The sequence below is a fragment of the Anomaloglossus baeobatrachus genome, chromosome 2, assembly GCF_048569485.1.
Source record: "Anomaloglossus baeobatrachus isolate aAnoBae1 chromosome 2, aAnoBae1.hap1, whole genome shotgun sequence".
Lineage (NCBI taxonomy): Eukaryota > Metazoa > Chordata > Amphibia > Anura > Aromobatidae > Anomaloglossus > Anomaloglossus baeobatrachus.
This window is the reverse complement of record NC_134354.1, coordinates 362,229,548-362,249,148: the sequence shown is the minus strand read 5'-3', so window position 1 is coordinate 362,249,148 and position 19,601 is coordinate 362,229,548. Positions and strand designations below refer to the sequence as shown.

At 40.6% G+C, this 19,601-nt stretch overlaps 1 protein-coding gene across 2 annotated transcripts in view; it reads right to left on the bottom strand.

Annotated features, from left to right (window-relative positions):
* Positions 1-1,633: 1,633 nt before the first annotated feature.
* The window catches only part of HTR1D (5-hydroxytryptamine receptor 1D), a 98,364-nt gene continuing 80,396 nt past the window's right edge, over positions 1,634-19,601 (bottom strand). For both annotated transcript variants that reach the window (XM_075334022.1, XM_075334021.1), the window contains one exon: positions 1,634-3,925. In XM_075334022.1, coding sequence (XP_075190137.1) covers positions 2,240-3,358 — 1,119 coding nt within the window. In that variant the 5' untranslated portion in view covers positions 3,359-3,925 and the 3' untranslated portion in view covers positions 1,634-2,239. The remainder of the gene's footprint in view (positions 3,926-19,601) is intronic.

The window sequence follows — 19,601 nt, the reverse complement described above, 5'->3', positions numbered from 1 at the left end:
CTGCATATGCCTCACTAATTGCTTGCTGAAATGTGCTTCTAAAGGTCTTAGGTTTCATGGGTGGTGGACTTGTACCCAGATTTCTCTTTTTTGGTCACGTGTATATGAATTAATATTGACACAAGGCACTCCTGAATTGATGCTATGATTTTTTCCTAGAGAATAAATGTGTATAAGAACATTTTCGGTCTCCAGTAGACCTTCATCAGTTGCACATTAGAAGACTTGAGGGTGCCTGTGAGTAGCGCGGTATCCACCGCTGCATGGGAGCTGCTACACGGATTGCTGGTGAGCTGTCAAACAGGCAGATCTCACCAGCAACCAGTGAGCAGCCCCAGCCAGCAGCGACGCTGCACTTGGTAACTAAGGTAAATATCGGGTAACCAACCCGATATTTACCTTGGTTACCAGCGCACACCGCTTAGCGCTGGCTCCCTGCACTCCTAGCCAGAGTACACATCGGGTTAATTACCCGATGTGTAGTCTGGCTATGTGTGCAGAGAGCAAGGAGCCGGCACTGACAGCATGAGAGCGGCGGACGCTGGTAACGAAGGTAAATATCGGGTAACCAAGGAAAGGGATTCTTGGCTACCTGATATTTACATTGGTTACCAGCGTCTGGAGAAGCCGGCGCCCTGCTCACTGCACATTCAGTTGTTGCTCTCTCGCTGTCACACACAGCGATGTGTGCTTCACAGCAGGAGAGCAACTACTAAAAAATGGTCCAGGACATTCAGCAACAACCGGCGACCTCACAGCAGGGGCCAGGTTGTTGCTGGATGTCACACACAGCAACATCGCTAGCAACATCGCTGCTGCGTCACAAAAGTCGTGCCTCAGCAGCGATGTTGCTAGCGATGTTGCTTAGTGAGATGTGGCCTTAACTAGAGATCCCTGGGAATCTCTATTACACCACAAATGATCCAAACTCATCCAACCACAGTACAAACTTCTCAGTTACTTAGCAGCAAAACAGACAATTGCTTACGCTTGGATAAAGAGAAAGATACTATACCTGCAATTTAAATCTGAAATAGATACTTTTATTACCAATGAGAAACTCACTAGTGTCTTAAGGGACACTCAAGCAAAATTCTTCAGAATTTGGGAAACGTGTATTTCCGCCTACACCAAGCACCAGTTTTTATTTTGAATAATCATATACAATAATACATCATACCCTCATTAATTTCTACTGCTTACCTTTTTGTTGTCTATGTGCCTCCACTGTAACATGGAGGCTCCATTCCTTTTCCATGACATCATTCCTTTGTAGACTAATAAGGCCAAGCAAGAAACAGAGTAATGATGAGCAGTTTGACTCTTTTTGCTGATATGGGTCATTTGGGTTTACCTAGTTATTCATTTGAGATTCAAAAGCATCAGCTCTATTAACTGTTTTCACCCATCAGAAGAGCAGATATTAAAGGTAAAGCCACACCCCCACTTACAGCCATCCAATGAAAGACCTTGGTGGGTGGAGTTTTAGAATCTTTGATTGAGTTTCAGTAAAACATCCTCATTTTACCCCCATTGAGAACCATTCAGAAATTGCCAGAGGGCCTCATTTTTGTACAAGCTACCATCATGCACAGAAGGGAGCTGGCACTTAGTGACATCAAACCAACACAAAGTGTCTATGGGTGGAAGTAAACTATCAGATGACAAATAGACCATCCAAGTCATATCTGGATACATCACCATTCTGTAAATGGTCCTGTAAATAATTGCTGAATAACTGCTGTGAAAAAAAACGCATTGCATATGGATGGCATTGAAGAAAAAAATTGCACACTCGGATTGCAATCACATTACAAACAGAATACTATATGGATTTCACTTGTCCAACTTTTATGGATAAGAATGGGACTGCTTTTTTATACGCCATTGTAATCTAACCCTAATGCTGATTAATAGTTGTTTAAGTTATCCTTTGTAGATTGTAGACATGCCACACATTCCATGTTTTCACCATAACATTTTCATACAAAGATCTGTTTCTTGAAGTATTGAATACTGTTTTTGTTGTTTATGATAAAAATAAATGTATATTTATGTTAGGATCATTACTTACAGACAGCAGTATACATTCATTACACTTTTTCCGCAATAGTATCTTATAATTTGAGTCATAACATTCCAATCAGAGTGATAACTATTTGCTGTCCAAAATGTAGAGTCTTTGTCTATTTGCTCAGCTCCACTTGAGTATTAGACCGAACTACATTTAGAGTAGTTTTTAGGTGATTTTTTTTAATCTTATTAGCTTTTGGAATGCTTGTTTGAAATCCTCATTAAAAGCGGTATATATCACAGGGTTGATAAGTGAGTTAAAATATCCTAGCCAAGTAAAAAAGTCAAACAATAAAGGATGAAACCAGCAAGCATCTCTGCAGATAGGCAAGACTAGAGACACTACGAAGAAAGGTAACCAACATATTATGAATGCTCCAAGAATAATTCCTAAGGTTTTCGTGGCTTTTCTTTCCCTGGCTACTGATAATCTTTTTCTTTCTAGGACACTGTCTGCAAGTTTTATTTTAATGTGATTTATACAAACTGGAGTTCCCCCCGTATGAGGATGAGCAGCATTGACTGCGCAAAAAGAAGACCCGGTTGATCCAGTGATTAACTGAGCAGTAGTGAACCTCTTTCCATAAATAGATGGTGGTCTAAGAATTCTTGTCCGTGCTGCTATATATATTCTCCCATATAGTATAATCAGCAATATTGTTGGTATATAGAATGCTCCACAGGTAGAGTATATCGTATAGGAGATTTGATCTGTATTTATAGAACAGTCGGTAAGTTCTTCTTGAGCTTTGGCTTGTCTCCAAAAGAGTGGTGGGATTGAAATGCAAATAGCTATTACCCATACAACAGATATCATAGCAGCGGCTCTTCCTGCGGTGCGATGTTTGGAGTACTCCAGCGCATCTGTAATCGCCCAATATCTATCCAAGGCGATGACACAGAGATGAAGTATTGAAGCTGTACAACATGTAATATCTGATAACAGCCAAATATCACAAACGATCTGTCCAAATGTCCATGAGTGATTTACAGTGTACACAATACTAATAGGCATTACTAATATTGATACCAATAAATCTGTAAATGCCAATGAACCAATTAAATAGTTTGCAGGAGTATGAAGTTTCCGGCTCATATATATTGTAATAATTACAAAAATATTGGAAAGGAGAGTAGCTAAAGTTAATAATGCTAAAAAGATGGCTACGGTAACCTTTAATCCCAATACTGTGACTTCATCAAATTCCATCTCAGTATCAGAGGAATTTAAGTGACCTGACAGGAGGTCAAGTTTTAGGATTAAAGTTTGGTTATCAAAATCCATTTTTAATGTACAATTCAAGTCATTTGAATTCACTTTTTAGTATCTCTATCTCGTTATACAGTATACTCTTTACCTGTTTACTTATATACTATGTATTTTTAATTAAAAAGTTTTAAAAATATTAAATTTTATTTGGCTTCATTAAATAGTTTAAATGTGGTGTTCATTGAGTTATTTAAAATTATCATATGGCATAGGTTACACATTGAAGTCCTATTTGTGAATACATATTACCCTTTTAAATTATATGACATCTGAAAACTTTGTTAGGTTTATAATTTTCATTTAACATGTATTATGTACAAATAACCCATCAGAGAATTGCCTGATGTTAAACGATAGTGCTTTTCGAAAATTTGTCTTTGAAATACTTCCTCTTCAAATGCTATTTGGCCTAATTTAACAACCTTCTCATTTGGTTCATGTTCATCCAAGGTGACTTCAAAGCACGCCATCATTGATGATTTTGCAGATTTAATTTAATTAGAATCCATGAATATTTGAAAGCGATTTCAATGAAAGCTTGCGTGGTTTTAAACAGTCTTGAAGAAAGTCTGGCTCTGCATCCTAAAAAAGAAGAATACATTTAAGAGTGAAACAAATAAAGGTAAATGTTATTTGATTTAAACAGCACTGTATATAAAAGAATTGGGACTTAGACAGTAACAACCTGTTTCTAGGCACTGTGTCCTACATTTTGTTGTGGTACTTAATGATTACATAAATTAAAATATTCTGCAATACTTGCCACAGTTTATATAAACTGCAAAGTGCTGGTTTAAAAAAAAGAGTAAAAAAGGTATCAAGGTTAGGGATGAGCAAACTGGAATTGAAAAGTTTGGGGTTCATACTGGATATCAGTTGTGTCCGGGGCTCAGACTCAAACACAGACTTTTGAGAAAAGTCTGTGTCTGAGTTCAGTGTTTGGGTACTATTCATATGTTAATAAAGTTTGTTGAAAGGCTGCAGTGTAGCTAATCAACAAGCTTTATTGCATGTGGAAGATGATTTTACGCTGTTGTGAACAATAAAGATTAAAAAAATATGACTTGTGAGCTCTCTGCTATTTTTGAAAACGAGTGCAGGTAAAACAGACAGCAATTGGCTGCAATACTCAGCTATCAGCTTTCTCTTGGCTGGTTATCAAAATTAGAATCACACTCCATTTTTTTAAATTATTTAAATTAATCAGTTTAAAAAATGACGAGGGCTCTACCCTATTTTTGATAACCAGCCAAGGTAAAGCAGACAGCTGGGGGCTGATATTATCCGACTGGGAAGGCCCATGGTTATTTGACCCTTCCCAGTCTAAAAATAGCAGCTTGCAGCTGCCCCAACAGCGGTGAATCCATTAGATATGCCAGTTCTTGCACTTTACCTGGCTCTTCCGCATTGCTCTAGTGTGGTGGTATTCAGGGCAATACTTTTAAGGATGATATCAGCTGTGAAATGACAACTGGCATCAAGTCCAGTGGTTAGTAATGGGAAGGCATATATAAAAGTTAAAAATGACACAGAAAAAAACATAACATTTATTTGAATAAAAACTCCCTCCCATGCTCTCATTAACCAAAGTATTACTTCAAAATAAATCCTGGAAGTTCCAACATAATCCAAACAGTAATGTCTCATGACATCCATCAATTCTGAGAGTGAGAAATTCCAGGCTGTGCTGAGCAGCAGTGACCGATGGAGCACCATTCTCAGAAAGTTCTCAGAACGATGCACCATAGGAATTGATCGATATTACTCTTAGGATTACGTTGGTACTTTCAGGATTTATTTTGATTTAATAAATTGGTGAAGGAGGGAGTGTGGAAGAGGCTTTACTCAAACTTTTTTTACATGTGTCTGTCTTTTTTGCTTTATACTTGAGTAATGGGGTTGTCTGATAGGTCCTTATCCATTACTAATCCCTGGGCTTGAAGGCAGCTGTCAATTCACAGCTGACATCAACCCCATTAATCTTATTACCTTGATTGCCACCACACCAGGGCAAGGGTGAAGAGCCAAGTAAAGTGCAAGGATTTACCTGCACTGGTAATTTGTTCCATATTATAATGTTTGCAGGGCAGTTGCCCCTATTCTGCTTCCTTCTGTAGACTTCTAGCCCTTACTAGGACAATTTCACAATCATTTTACAACACCAAAGTTCGGGTACCCATTGACTCATATGGGGTTAAGGGTCCAGGGTCAAGTTTGTGTCAACTTAACTAAAGTCTAGCTGAACCTTTTGAGCCTGAACCTCCATGGATCTGCTCATCTCTAATCAAGGTTCATTCCAGTGCACCAGCCTCTTCTGTAAGTTGATCAGCAGAGAAAAGGCGAGACAGATCCCAGTGATTTGATATTGATTTCATATACTAAGCCTAGACTATCAGTATCAAAGTCGAGGAAAAGTCCTGTAATTTTTGAATGGAGGATGCCAAGTCAATGATAACATTAGAAAAATGAAAGAACTAACCAGTAACAATGCTGTTTTTTTTTTCATTTAGAGAGCTATTATTGCAAAAGCAGATGGTCAAGCACATGATTTTTACCAACTAATACTGAAATTGTATTATTGTGTTATTCCAATAATTAATTGCAATAAGAGCATACAATTTGAATATGCACCGATAGATAAATGCTCGAAGGTATATTTTCATGTTATTAAATTGCTTTAGTTATTTACACAGCATGAAAATATGCACGTGTGCAATTGATTTCTTTGTTCTGTCTACTTCCCTTCTTCTGTTGTGAGAGCTTTTATCTTACATAGCGTACAGCTTGCTTTCAGGCAGATCAATTACTATAGCCTGGCCAAGAATGCATGGTTACATTCCAGAAGAGGAGTTAACTACTAACATTCAAGTCCCTTGATTTCAATGCCTAAGTTAGTTGCTCAGCTCCTTCTCTCTCTCTTTTAGCTCTTGACAGGCCTGTAAAATCCCCAGTTCCTGCCATCAGCAGCATTGAGAGCAGTTCTCCTAATTATGGCTATGATTAGAGCTGTTTGCATCATTTTAATAAAGGTTTCAGATGCAAAAAGACTCAGAACAAACACTGACAGACTGTTAATGTGTGGGGATAGGAGGAACCTCCTGGATAAGAACTGTAATTCAAAGAGGAGTCCCTTTCCCCCAAGCATACGTGAAGTAAGGAAACTGCAGAGCTGTAAATTGCTGAAAAGACAACTTGAGAATACCCCTTTAAGGGGCTATAAAAGTGTGACAGTACATGAGCGTATTTCAGTTGGGCCTGATTGATCAGACAGCCAAATATCTAATATCTGGGGTTGGATTGCAAGGCATTTAGGAGGAAAGAGAAAACATTTTTTATTGCTTATATGATTTCATACACAATTCTGCCTCTGTTGGTTCTGTTGGTCTAGTAACTAATTACATAATTGCCAGGATAACAGAAGTATCTTGTTATTGGGACGAGCTAGAATTCAACTACAATCCCTTTAATATTAAAATGCATTAGTATAATAAATAAGATAGACTAATCCTACAGTAATGGACAATGCATTGAGAAAAGCAATGTGTCATTTTCATACTTGACCACTTGAGGGTGCTTTTGTATTTAGAATGAAAAGCACAGGGTCTCAGTGCGGGGAGAGAGAAGCTCTATTAATGTGGGATGCTTTTACTAGGCATTTGTGGATTAGAAAGCAATATAAGGCAGACACAGGCAGCCCCAATAACATTATTCACATGTATGTATAAAATACTTTATAGAGGAAGTCTTGGAATGATCATTTATTACAATTACATGCAGTATTCATATCAATGTGCCTCATCTAATGCTACTATAATAGCTAATATTAAATTTTATCCGCTGGATCCCCCATGATCAGTGAAACTCTAGGGAGATGGAGACTAAATTGTAAAAAGTGGTTCCTCTTAAAGGGTATTTGTCATCAGGATTTTGCCACCTAATTTGAGAGAAGCAGAATGCAGGGGCAGAGATCCTGATTCCAGCATTGTGTCACTTACTGGGCTGCTTAGTGTAGTTTTGATAAAATCACTGTTTAATCAGCAGGAGATTATCATTAGAGGACTACTTGGCATGCTACAGGTAGTCCGGCATATTCTTCAGGTCTGTAGAACTGCTAGATCTGCAACAGAGAAAATATTGATTTTCTGAAAATGACAGCAAACAGCTCAGTAAGTGACACATTGCTGTAAAAAGGATCTCTGCCTATTATGCTGCTTTCAGGGGGAGTAGCAAAAACCTGGTGACAGATTCCCTTTAACTTATTTTCACTGGACAACCCCTTTTCACCAATCCACTGGATAGGTGATAACTTACTAATCAACTGGGACGTGCACTGATCTTATTGATGGTAGAATGCAATGGCAGTGCACATGATTGACCGCTATTCCAATCACTCCTTATGAGGCTGCTCATCTTTTTCAAGCAGCCTCATAGAGAATGAATCGAGCAGGGGTCAGGCATGCTAACGGGAATAAAGGTCGCAATCCACACTGATCCATCATCTGTGTATAGGTGATAACTTGTTTTCACTGAGTAACACTTAAGCCTCTAAAAAAGACCTGCATAGAGTATGAAAACAAGAACTATATAAAATGATGTCAAAAGTGGTTTCCAATATTCTATTACATGGCATGTAAAATATCGATTAACTCAAGTGAAAGTCTGTTAAATCAGTTTTTTGGTGAAGTAAAATCAAATTTACAACTCCCTCCTCACGACAAACACTTTTGCCCTATAGTTCCATTTTTACAGGAGCTCTCTCTGTTATATAACCCTACAGCTGATATAGTGGCTAGCAAAGAGCAACATTCTCTAGCTAAAGACATGTTCACACTTGTATATTATAATGGCTGGCAAATTTGCATTCACATTCTGTTACTGAAAGAACTTGGATCAACCCCAAAACACAATGTAATGTTGTACGCACAGGCTCAGCAAGATAACATCAGGGTCAATTCTTTACTTCAGATCACCTCCAAATAGAAACATCAGCCAGAAGGGAGCACCACAGGGAAACGTCTTCAATGGAGAGATTCAGTCGCTTGAACATTACAGCAGACAAACCTCACATAAAGCCACTTAAACGGAACCTGTCATGTGCAGAAAAGCAATATACCTGCAAATATAGGGTTAGTGTGCAGGTAAATAGCATTTAAATCCTGTATAGCCAGTTTACTGGAGCTGTGGGTATAGGGAGAAAATGCAGTTTTATTCTCCGTGCTGGCATCTTCTTCTATCCTTCTAGATAACTGATTGTGCCCATTTTTTTCAGTTTTTCTTGGTGTACTGGTATTTTGTTTATACGTTAAAGGGAACCTGTCAACAGATGTTTATAATATCTACCTAACGGCGGGTGCAGAGCATACTGGTTGGATGGGCGTCTCTGTTCTCCAGGTCCTGCACCTCCTCTTTCGGCCATCTTTGTCCTCCTTCTGACGCTAGTGTGGATGACGCGTTCTACATCATTTACTCTAGCCGACAGTGAGGTCCTGTGCAGGCGAACTTGATCTATTGAGCAGGTTAGATCAAAGTGCGGCTGGACAGGACCTCACTGTTGGCTAGTGTAGATGGTGTAGAACACATCATGCACACTAGTGTCAGAAGGAGGACAAAGATGGCAGAAAGAGGAGGCGCGGGACCCAGAGAACGGAGACGCCATTCCAACCAGTCTGCTCTGCTCTGACTGTTAGGTAAGTATTATAAATATCCAGTGACAGGTTCCCTTTAAGAAATTCTACTTCTCTTATTTCTTGTATTATGAGGATTGGGATCCCGATAGGAAGGGTGCTACTGTTCACTTTACTCGTCGTTCTTATTTTTATGAGTGACACTTGGATTTATTTATCATACTTATTATTCTATAGATTACTGAATATTTTATCACTATGGTACTGATAAGAAATCTAGTATATATAAATAATACCTACATAATCTTCGTTGCTCATTCCTTTAAATATTCCTTTAAAATATAGCTACAAAGTAAAATCAGAATAAAAAGCACAATATTCTACAACATGAATCTCAAAGGATTAAAAGTAATTACTAAGTAAAAATGTGACATTAACATAAGCTGATTATCATGGTCACCCTAACCTTTAGGGTCATTGTGGTCTCAGGTACAAACTTTGAACTACATCATTATATAGAGCATCCCCTAGTTATCATAATAGGCTGTAACTATGATGTATAACCACCTCATTAATAATGATTGGTTGATAGATATCATTTTGTATTGTAAATAGTGATGAGCGAGCACTACCATGCTTGGGTGCTCTGTACTCATAACAAGCAGTTGGACACTGAGATCGGCGTGACTTAAGTACCGGACCATAATTGAAGCCTATGGGAGACTTGAGCATTTTTCTGCAAGATTGCCTGGAAAAATGTCCCTCACTGACCTCCATTATATTTGGGTAATCGAGTAGGACACATCTGAGCATTCAATGGCTTGTTATGAGTACCAAGCACTCGAGCATGGCAGTGCTCACTCATCGCTCATTATGAAAGGCTATGTAATTATCTTCCTATGTCCCTCCTACTTGTTATTATTACATCCTGCTGTAATTTTACTATAAGTTCTGTTCTGCCAGTCATCAGAGCGCCTATAGCTACAATAAAACTTTCTTTAATCCTTATAGGAGGTTGTTGAGTTATCCATGGGACACTAAAGGCTGCTTTACACACAGGGACATTGCTAGCGATCTCGCTGCCGATCGCACCCGCCCCCGTCGTTTGTGCATTACGGGGAAATCGCTGCCCGTGGCGCACAATATTGTTAGTCCCCGTCACACAAACTTACCTGCCTAGCGACGACGCTGTGGCCGGCAAACTGCCTCTTTTCTCACGGGGCGGTTCGTACGGCATCACAGTGACGTCACACGGTAGGCGGCCAATAGAGGCGGAGGGGCGGAGAGCAGCCGAAGGAAAGACATGCCCACCTGGTTGCTGGAGGACGCAGGTACGGTGTTGTTCGTCGTTCCTTGGGTGTCACATGTAGCGATGTGTGCTGCCTCAGGAACAACGAACAACCTGCGTTCATAATGAGCAATGATATTATGAAATTTATGAAAATGAATGACGTGTCAACGATCAACGATTAGGTGAGTATTTTTGATCATTAACACTCGCTCGTAGGTGTTACACACAACGACGTCGCTAACAAGGCAGGATGTGCGTCACAAATTCCGTGACCCCAACGACATCTCGTTAGCGATGTTGTTGCGTGTAAATGGGCCTTTAGAAACAATTCTGTATCAGTATTTTTTTGTTAATTATTGCACTCTTAACATTATGTTGTAGTCCAGATCGTTCTTATTATGTCACAACATTCAAGGTTTTTAATAATTTGTGTATTTTATTCATGTTTGTATATTATGGTTTTTTTTTTGTTTTGTTTTTTACCATTTAACTTTTGTGCCTCCCCTATTTCCTCAGATTGTAGCTTGTGAGCAGGGTCCTCACTCCTCTTGGTATCTTTTAAATTGTGTTATTCTGTAATGTCTGATATTGTCTGTTTGTGTCCCCTCTGAATTGTAAAGTGCTGCGGAATATGTTTGGCGCTATATAAATAAAATTATTATCTTTATGTACAGTTGTGTTACATATAATAGCAGTGTGTACAAAAACATGAGTTAAACCCAAAATCTTTATAATAGTTTTTATTTCCTGCATTGGGAACGTTGCATACTGTTTTCTAAATCAAAACATGCAGTGAAATGTATATAATTCTTAACTTCTTTATAGAAAATATAAAAAATCAACATTGGGCAGTTTAAAAAAATAGCAATTCTGCATTTGTCTTTACATACTCAAAATATATACTCTTTTTTATTTAGGATTTAGCATTCCAGTGAATCACTAGCCTAATATTTAGTTGTATAACCACAGGTTTTTTTTAGAAGTGTTTCTCATCTACGGTATGTTGCATAGAGTCAACCAACTTCTGGCACCTGTCAACTCTTATTCCAGCCCATATTGCTTTGACTACATCTCACAATTTATTTGCATTTGTTGGCTTTGCCTCAGAAACAGCATTTTTTATGTCACCCCACAACTGTTCTATTGGATTAAGGTCCAGGGATTGGGGTGGCCAGTCTATAACCTTAATTTTGTTGGTCTCGAAGCAAGATTTTGCTGGTTTACTAGTGTGTTTAGGGTTAAAACACGCATTTCAAGGGCATTTCCTCTTCACCTTAAGGCAACATGACCTCTTCAAGTATTTTGATACATGCGAAGTTGTCCATGATCCCGCATCATAGTAAGAGAAACATGCCCATACCATGATGATTGCACCGCCATGTTTCACGGTCTTCAGAGTGGCTGTGGCTTGAATTCAGAGTTTGGCGGTCATCTGACAAATTGTCTGTGGGCTTTGGACCCAAAAAGAACAATTTTATTTTCATCAGTCCACAAAATCTCCATTTCTCTTTAGGCCAGTTGATGTGTTCTTTGGCAAATTGTATCCTCTTCAGTATATGTCTGTTTTTTAACAGTGAAACTTTGTGGATTAGCTTCACACAGCTGTCTTCTAACTGTCACAGCATTCATAGGTCTTTGATCATCCTGGAGCTGATCATTGGCTGATCCTTTATCTTTCTGGCTTTTCTTCCATCCATTCAAATGGTTGTCTTCCATTTTCTTCCACATCTGTGTTTTTACTTTCCATTGTAAAGCATTGGAGATCATTTTAGCTGAACAGCTGATCCTTCTCTGCACTTCTTTATAAGTTTTACCCCCTCCAATCAACTTTTTAATCAAAGTACACTGTTCTTCTGAACAATGTCTCAAATGACCCATATTTCTCAGGTTTTCAAGGAAAAATTCACATATAACATGTGCTGGCTTCACCCTTAAATAAGGGCCACATGATTCCCACCTTTTTCTTCACAGAATGGTTGCCCACACTCATTTAACTCCACACTATTATTTTGACACCCCCCCTCCCTTCAATTAACTATTCAAATACAGATCATGAATTTTGAGTCTGCGGTGGTTTTCTAAGACTCTACTGCACCAACTGGTAAATTGTTTAACATATGGTAATATAATTTATATCAAAAACAGTGGTTAATCTCGTTAATCATATTGGACTGCTATTATTTTGAACACTACTGTACCATGTAGAAATCAAGTTGTGCACAACAGAATTAAAAATCAGTCTTGCAGTTTTACCAATTTAAGAAGTTGAGACAATCCTTTTACTATCCTATAGCATCATCAGATATTCCAAACCGTCCTACCATCCCTTAATGGAATGGCTTCTGGAGATACTTTGATGTTCATTTGCTATTTGCCAAACCATAAAAGATGAGCAAAACCCACATTAGCTATTAACCTACCACATTGCTCATATGTTATATTTTGATCTTTTTAATATATTTATATGGTGTATCTTTTAATATATTTTGGCTTGGTGCGTCTTTTTACTTTTTAGTCAAGGAAAGCTCCACTCGAACAATTATTCTGCAAGCAAAGCAGCTTCAATAAGGCACATCAAGCTCAGCTTTTCATAACCCCATAGGATTAGGTGTTCAATATCTTTACTTAACATGGCATAGTTGTCAAATATTCTAAATCAAAGATGCATATTTTCTATATTATCAATGATAACATTTCCAGTGACTTAGGAATTCTATTACATGAAGAACAGAGCAGATTTTATATATTCAGGACACAGACATCCACTGTTACTATAGCGCAAGGTCCAATATGTAGTGTAAGTGTGACGCCCTGGACTAGCCAGGTTGTCACAGGTAGTCCCATACACACACACGCCCCCCCCCTTAGTAAGGTGACAGCAGACAACCTACAAAGAACTACAACACTTTTACATAGAAAATATCTTTATTAAGAGAATATGTATATAAAATAAATATATATCTCCTAGTCAGATGAAGTGTAAACAAAATCCCCTCTGAAAATTACTTTCAGGAATTTATTTCAGTGTCACATCTGTCACTCTTGCTATAGACATACTGTCCTGATTTCTTCTTGCCAACCATTTGCTGTACAGGGTGTACAGACTTTGGGTTCAGCTTTTGAGACTTTTTCATTGTATATTTGGCCAAAGTATTCAATTTTATTCAGTCGGATGAATTTTTGAAATAAATTCCTGAAAGTAATTTTCAGAGGGGATTTTGTTTACACTTCATCTGACTAGGAGATATATATTTATTATTGCTGGCCACCATGTGATTTCAATCAGAGAAAAAGCTGTCTCCTATCCTCATGTCATTGTATTGCTGTGCATTTTTATCTTGTTTTATATACATATTCTCTTAACCCCTTAACGACCGCCGATACGCCTTTTAACGGCGGCAAATTAGGGTACTTTTTCCGATCCGCCGCTTTTTAACGGCGGTCGGAAAAAAGGGTCTAGCGCCCCCCAGAGTCAGAAAATTTCCGGGGTCTCAGCTGCCGGGGGTAGCTGAGACCCTGGAGATCATGATTCTGGCTGGTTTTTCCGGTCCCCGCTCACCTGATGACCGGTATACACCGTATACCGATGATCAGGTTACAGTAAATGACCGCGCCGGTAAAAAATCATTTATCTCCCATCTGGCATAAACAAACATGTCAGATGGGAGATAAATCTCCTCCCCCGGTCCTCTCCAGTCCCCCGGTGTCGCTAAAGTGTCCCCCCCACCCCCCCTTCCTCCCGAAAATCTAACATGGCGCCGCACATACCGGCGCGCACAGCAGCGCGCCGGCCGCATTTCCCCCTTTCCCATGGTTTCTGTCGCATGTGCTATGACACATACGACAGAAACCTGCTCCCCAGGCCCTGCCAAGTCCCCCCCTATCCCCTCCGGTGTTCCCCGGTGTCATACATACCTGTCAGCTCTGATCCCCCGCGGCCCCCTCCTCCGGCTCCTTCTCAGCAGACGCCGGACACACCTGCAGAGCGCGGCTGTCAGCTTCCTGTGTCTGTGACTCAGACGCTGGCTGCTGCTGCTGCTTGCACAGAGTCTGCAGCTGTGACCCGGGGAGGGTGGGTGCAAATTCTTTGCACCCACTCTCCTCAAATGGAGGGTCTGCCCTCCTAGAAAATGGGGGATACGTTCCCTGAACGTGCCCCCCATATTCTAGAAGGTCCAGAATCGCCGCGGGACGTCCAAATGGATTACAGCAGGGACTTGATTTTTTTTTTTTTCTTTTCAATAAATTGGCCAAAGAGGGAATGTTTTTGGGGAGTGTTTTTTCAAATAAAATTTTTTTTTGTTGTCAATTTTTTTTTATTATTACTGTCAATTAGTTATGTCTGGTATCAAATAGACGCTGTGACATAACTAATTGCTGGGCTTGATGCCAGGTGACATTACACATCTGGTATCAACCCCATTTATTACCCCGTTAGCCACCGCACCAGGGCGCGGGATGAGTTGGGGCGAAGCGCCAGGATTGGCACATCTGATGGATGCGCCACTTCTCGGGCGGCTGCGGCCTGCTATTTTTAGGCTGGGAAGAGTCCAATAACCATGGCTCTTCCCACCCTGAGAATACCAGACCCCAGCTGTCAGCTTCACCTTGACTGGTGATCTAATTTGGGGGGACCCTACGTTTGTTTTTTTTTTTAATTATTTATTTATAAATAATTAAAAAAAAAAAAAACAGCTTGGGGAGCCCTCCAAATTGATCACCAGCCAAGGTGAAGCTGTCAGCTGTGGTTTGCAGGCTACAGCTGTCTGCTTTACCCTAGATGGCTATCAAAAATAGGGGAGACCCCACGTCATTTATTTTAATTATTTTTTTTCTTTTTGGGCTAAATACAAGGCTAGGCACCCTTTAGTGCCACATGAAAGGCACTAAAGGGCGCCAGCTTAGAATATGCAGGGGGTGGGACGTTATATATGTTTGACATCTATCCATTCATCCATTGTAGCATTTTAGGCTGTGTGCCCACAATCAGGGTTTGCAGCGTTTTGGGCGCAGAGTGTTTTCCCTGCGTCCATAACGCTGCGTTGTGCAGTAGAAGCACAGTGGAAGGATTTTTAGAAATCCCGTGCCCACTGTGCTTCTTTTCTCCGCAGCATAAACCGACCTGTGGCGCAGCTTCCCGAGCCTCAGCATGTCAATTTATGCTGCGGAGATGAGTGTTCTCTGCAGGTAGCATAGAGCTCCACAGCAGCCTGAACCCAAATCGTGGGCATGGGCAGCTGCGTTCTCCCGTGGACAACACTCACATCTCTGCAGGAAGGCTGACACTGTGTACTAGACGCCGTGTCGCTGGATCATGGCCACATAGCCTAAAAGTGAGACATTTGTTGCTACAGCAACATTTTTGTGAAGTACCTGTGGATTCAAAATGCTTACTATACTCCTGAATAAAATCCTTGAGGGGTCCAGTTTCCAAAATGGAGTCACTTGTGGGGGGTTTCTAATGTATAGGTAACCAAGAGGCCCTGCTAATGTGACATGGTGCGCGCAATTTATTTCAACTTTTCCAAAATTCAAATGGTGCTCCTTCCATTCCAAGCCCTCCCATATATCCAAACAGAGTTTTTTGGCCACATATGGGGTATCCCTGCGCTCACAAGAAATTTGATAACAACCTGTGGGGTCCACGTTTTGTTGTGGCCTCTTGAAAAAGTGAGAAATGTGATGCTAAAGAAACATTTTTGTGAAAAAAATGAAAATTTTCAATATGGCAACCTAAGCTTATCAAATTCTGTGAAGTATTCGTGGATTCAAAATGCTCAATATACACCTAGATAAAAGCCTTGAGGTTTCTTGATTCCAGAATGGGGTCACTTGTGGGGGGCCTCCACTGTTTAGGCACTTTAGGGGCTTTCCAAATGCGACATAGCGTCCACTAATTATTCCAGCCAAATGTTCAGTCAAATTGCACTCCTTCCCTTCCAAGACCTGCCGTGTGCCCAAAAAGTTGATTTCCACCACATATAAGATATCACCAAACTCAGGAGAAATTGCAGAATACATTTCATGGTGATTTTTTCCTGTTACCCTTGTGAAAAAAAAAGCTACTTGGTTGAAGTAACAATTTTGTGGTAAAATTTCATTTTTTTATTTTCATGGCTCAACGTTATAAACTTCTGTGAAGCATCTGGGGGTTCAGGGTACTCACCAAACATCTAGATAAATTCCTTGAGAGGCCTAGTTTCCAATATGGGGTCACTTGTGGTGGTTTTTTGCTGTTTACGTACCTTAGGGGTCCTCCAAATGCAACATGGTGCCCGCAATCTTTTTCAGCCAAATTTCCTTTCCAAAATTCAAATATTGCTCCTTTCGTTCCAAGCCCTCCCATTTGTCCAAACAAAGGTTTCAGACCACATGTGAGGTATCACCGCGCTCATAAAAAAGTGGGTAACAAACATTTGGGTCAAATTTTTGGAATTACCTCTTGAAAAAGTGAGAGAATTGATGCTAAAGCAACATTTTTGAGAAAAAAATTACAATTTTCAATATGACAAAGTAACGTTATCAAAATCTGTGAAGTACCTGTGGGTCCAAAATGCTCAGTATACCCCTCGATAGAAGCCTTAAGGGGTCTAGTTTCCAAAATGGGGTCACTTGAGGGGGGTTCCTGCTGTTTAGGTACCTTAGGGGATCTGTAAAAGCAACATGGTGCCCGCAATCTGTTTCAGCCAACTTTGCTTTCCAAAATTCAAATATTGCTCCTTTCATTCCGAGCTCTCCCATTTACCCAAACAAAGGTTTCTGACCACATGTGGGGTATTGGCGCACTCATAAGAAAGTGGGTAACAAAGTGTGAGGTCCAATTTTTGGTGTTACCTCTTGAAAAAGTAAGAAAATTAGTGCTAAAGTAACATTTTTAGGTAAAATGTTAATTTTTATTTTTTTTCATTCCACATTACTTTAGTTCCTGTGAAGCACCTGAAGGGTTAATAAACTTCTTGAATGTGGTTTTGAGTACCTTGAGGGGTGCAGGTTTTAGAATGGTGTCACTTTTGGGTATTTTCTGTCACCCAGGCCTCCCAAAGTCACATCAAATGGGATGTGGTCCCTAAAAAAATGGTTTTGTAAATTTTGTTGAAAAAATGGGAAATTGCTGATGAACTTTGACCCCTTCTAACTTCCTAACCCCAAAAAATGTTGTTTCAAAAATTGCGCTGATCTAAAGTAGACATGTGGGAAATGTTATTTATTAATTATTTTGTGTGACATAACTCTCCGGTTTATGGGCATAAAAATTAAAAGTTTGAAACTTGCAAAATTTTTAATTTTTTTGTCAAATTTCAGATTTTTTCACAAATAAAATAAAAAAATATCATCCTAAATTTACCTCTAACATGAAGCCCAATATGTCACGAAAAAACAATCTCAGAATCACCGGGATCCATTGAAGTGTTCCAGAGTTATAACCTTATAAAGTGACACTGCTCAGAATTGCAAAAAATGGCCTGGGCATTAAGTACAAAACTGGCTTCGTCCTTAAGGGGTTAATAAAGATATTTTCTATGTAAAAGTGTTATAGTTCTTTGTAGGTTGTATGATTCACTGTGAACTACATGAGTATGTGTGATCACATTGGCTCTTTTTTTGAGTAGTGATCAAATTCTTAGGTTTATCTGACAGCAGCCAAACTACAAAGCCCTTGTCACCACCCTCCAGGTTTGATGTTCACACCAAGGGGGTGGAGCCAGGCGGTTGGCTCCACCCACTGAGAAGTTCACAGGCTCGGAGGCGGGAAAAACAGTAGTCAAGTTTAGCTTTGACAGTGAAGTGTAGTGGAGTGTAGTTCAAGGGCAGACCTGTGCCTAGGTCTGCCATAGTCTACACAGGTGTCTGGGTTGGAGCCCAGTCACCCCTGGCAAGGAGGCAGACGGTGGTGGCCGCCTGCAGGAGCTGGGATTACAGCCGGTGGAGCCGTAGGGACCGGGGACGGGCGGTGGCCCACTGGTACCGAACCGGGGAACCGATTGGAAACCGGAGCACCAGGAGGGGTACTCAGACCCAGTACGAGGCCCAGAAACAACCGCGCTGAGCCAAATCAACTGATTGAGGACTGGACTTTGGGACCTTTCCCACATAAGACCCGACTGAAGACAACAGACCAACCATAGGGGTAAAGCCACCGCCAAGGCATAGAGACCCAAGGGGCCAGCATCTGCAGGCAAAGAGGGCTCTCTCAACACATATCAAACCGCGGAGCAGACAACCGTTGCTCAGGCATAGAAGTCATGATTTCTACAATAGTGAGGTGGAGAAGAAAGGCGGAAACCACCAACCTGTTAAGGGGAAAACTGCAGCCGGCTGCAGGCACCATTCACCATCTTATTTGGTTTACCAGAGACTTCAGCGTGTTTGTCATAGTGAGTACAACAGTGCAGTGGGCCGCGCACCGCGCCGACACCCCAGCACGCATCCATCCCCTCGCCTCAGCACCTCCCTCGGGCCCCCGGGACCATCATCCCCCTACCCACGGAGGGGGTCAACAACAAGCTGCGCAACACCATCCCCGGGAGCCTAGTCAACGGCAGCGGTGGTGTCCATCCATTCACCACAACCCGTGGGTGACATTACGAACTTAAATCCCCTACAAACAACCGCGGCTCCGGTCGTGGACCTCCCCACCGAAGTCCCTACGTGTAGCGCCAACCCCCTTTCAGAGCGACGTGACCTTCGAGTCCATGAAGAGCTCGAGCCACCCACCGACGAGCACGGATCAGAGCGGCTCGGCGGCCGTCCGAGCCCCGGGGCGCTACATAATTATCATACAGCATTGTAATGATATCCCTTTCTGCTAGGTCTTCAGGCATATTTCCATAAAGGATGTTGTTTAGAGGGATCATGACTTTTAAAAACCTATTTTAAAATGCAATATGTTCCTAAAATCAATGAGAGCAAATCCAGTTTTAATTAATAACTTACATCATTTTTGTATTGGAACATAATATACTTTGATGCCTACAGGATATCCTTTTGCTTTTAGTCAGAGGATTTCATGCATTACATTTGCAGCTCATTAGCTGTTTATATAGAAAAGGTAGTTTATCGATACAATTCCAATTAACGCATATGAAACACATTTGTTATATAGCGGTATTTAACTCTAGTTAAAGTCCGTCACCTGAATATTCTGCTGTATGTAAGGGCAGCATACTACCAGGACACATCAATTCTCTTATTAGCCAAAATAGCACAGCACATATTCCCAACTAATCTGGCTAATTGGGGAATGGGGCTGTCTCTGCAATATTCCAGGCAAAATATGAAAATATGGCTTTTGGTCAGCACCTTGGACCTCCTCAACTCCCCAGTGCTTTATTTGTCCGGATGC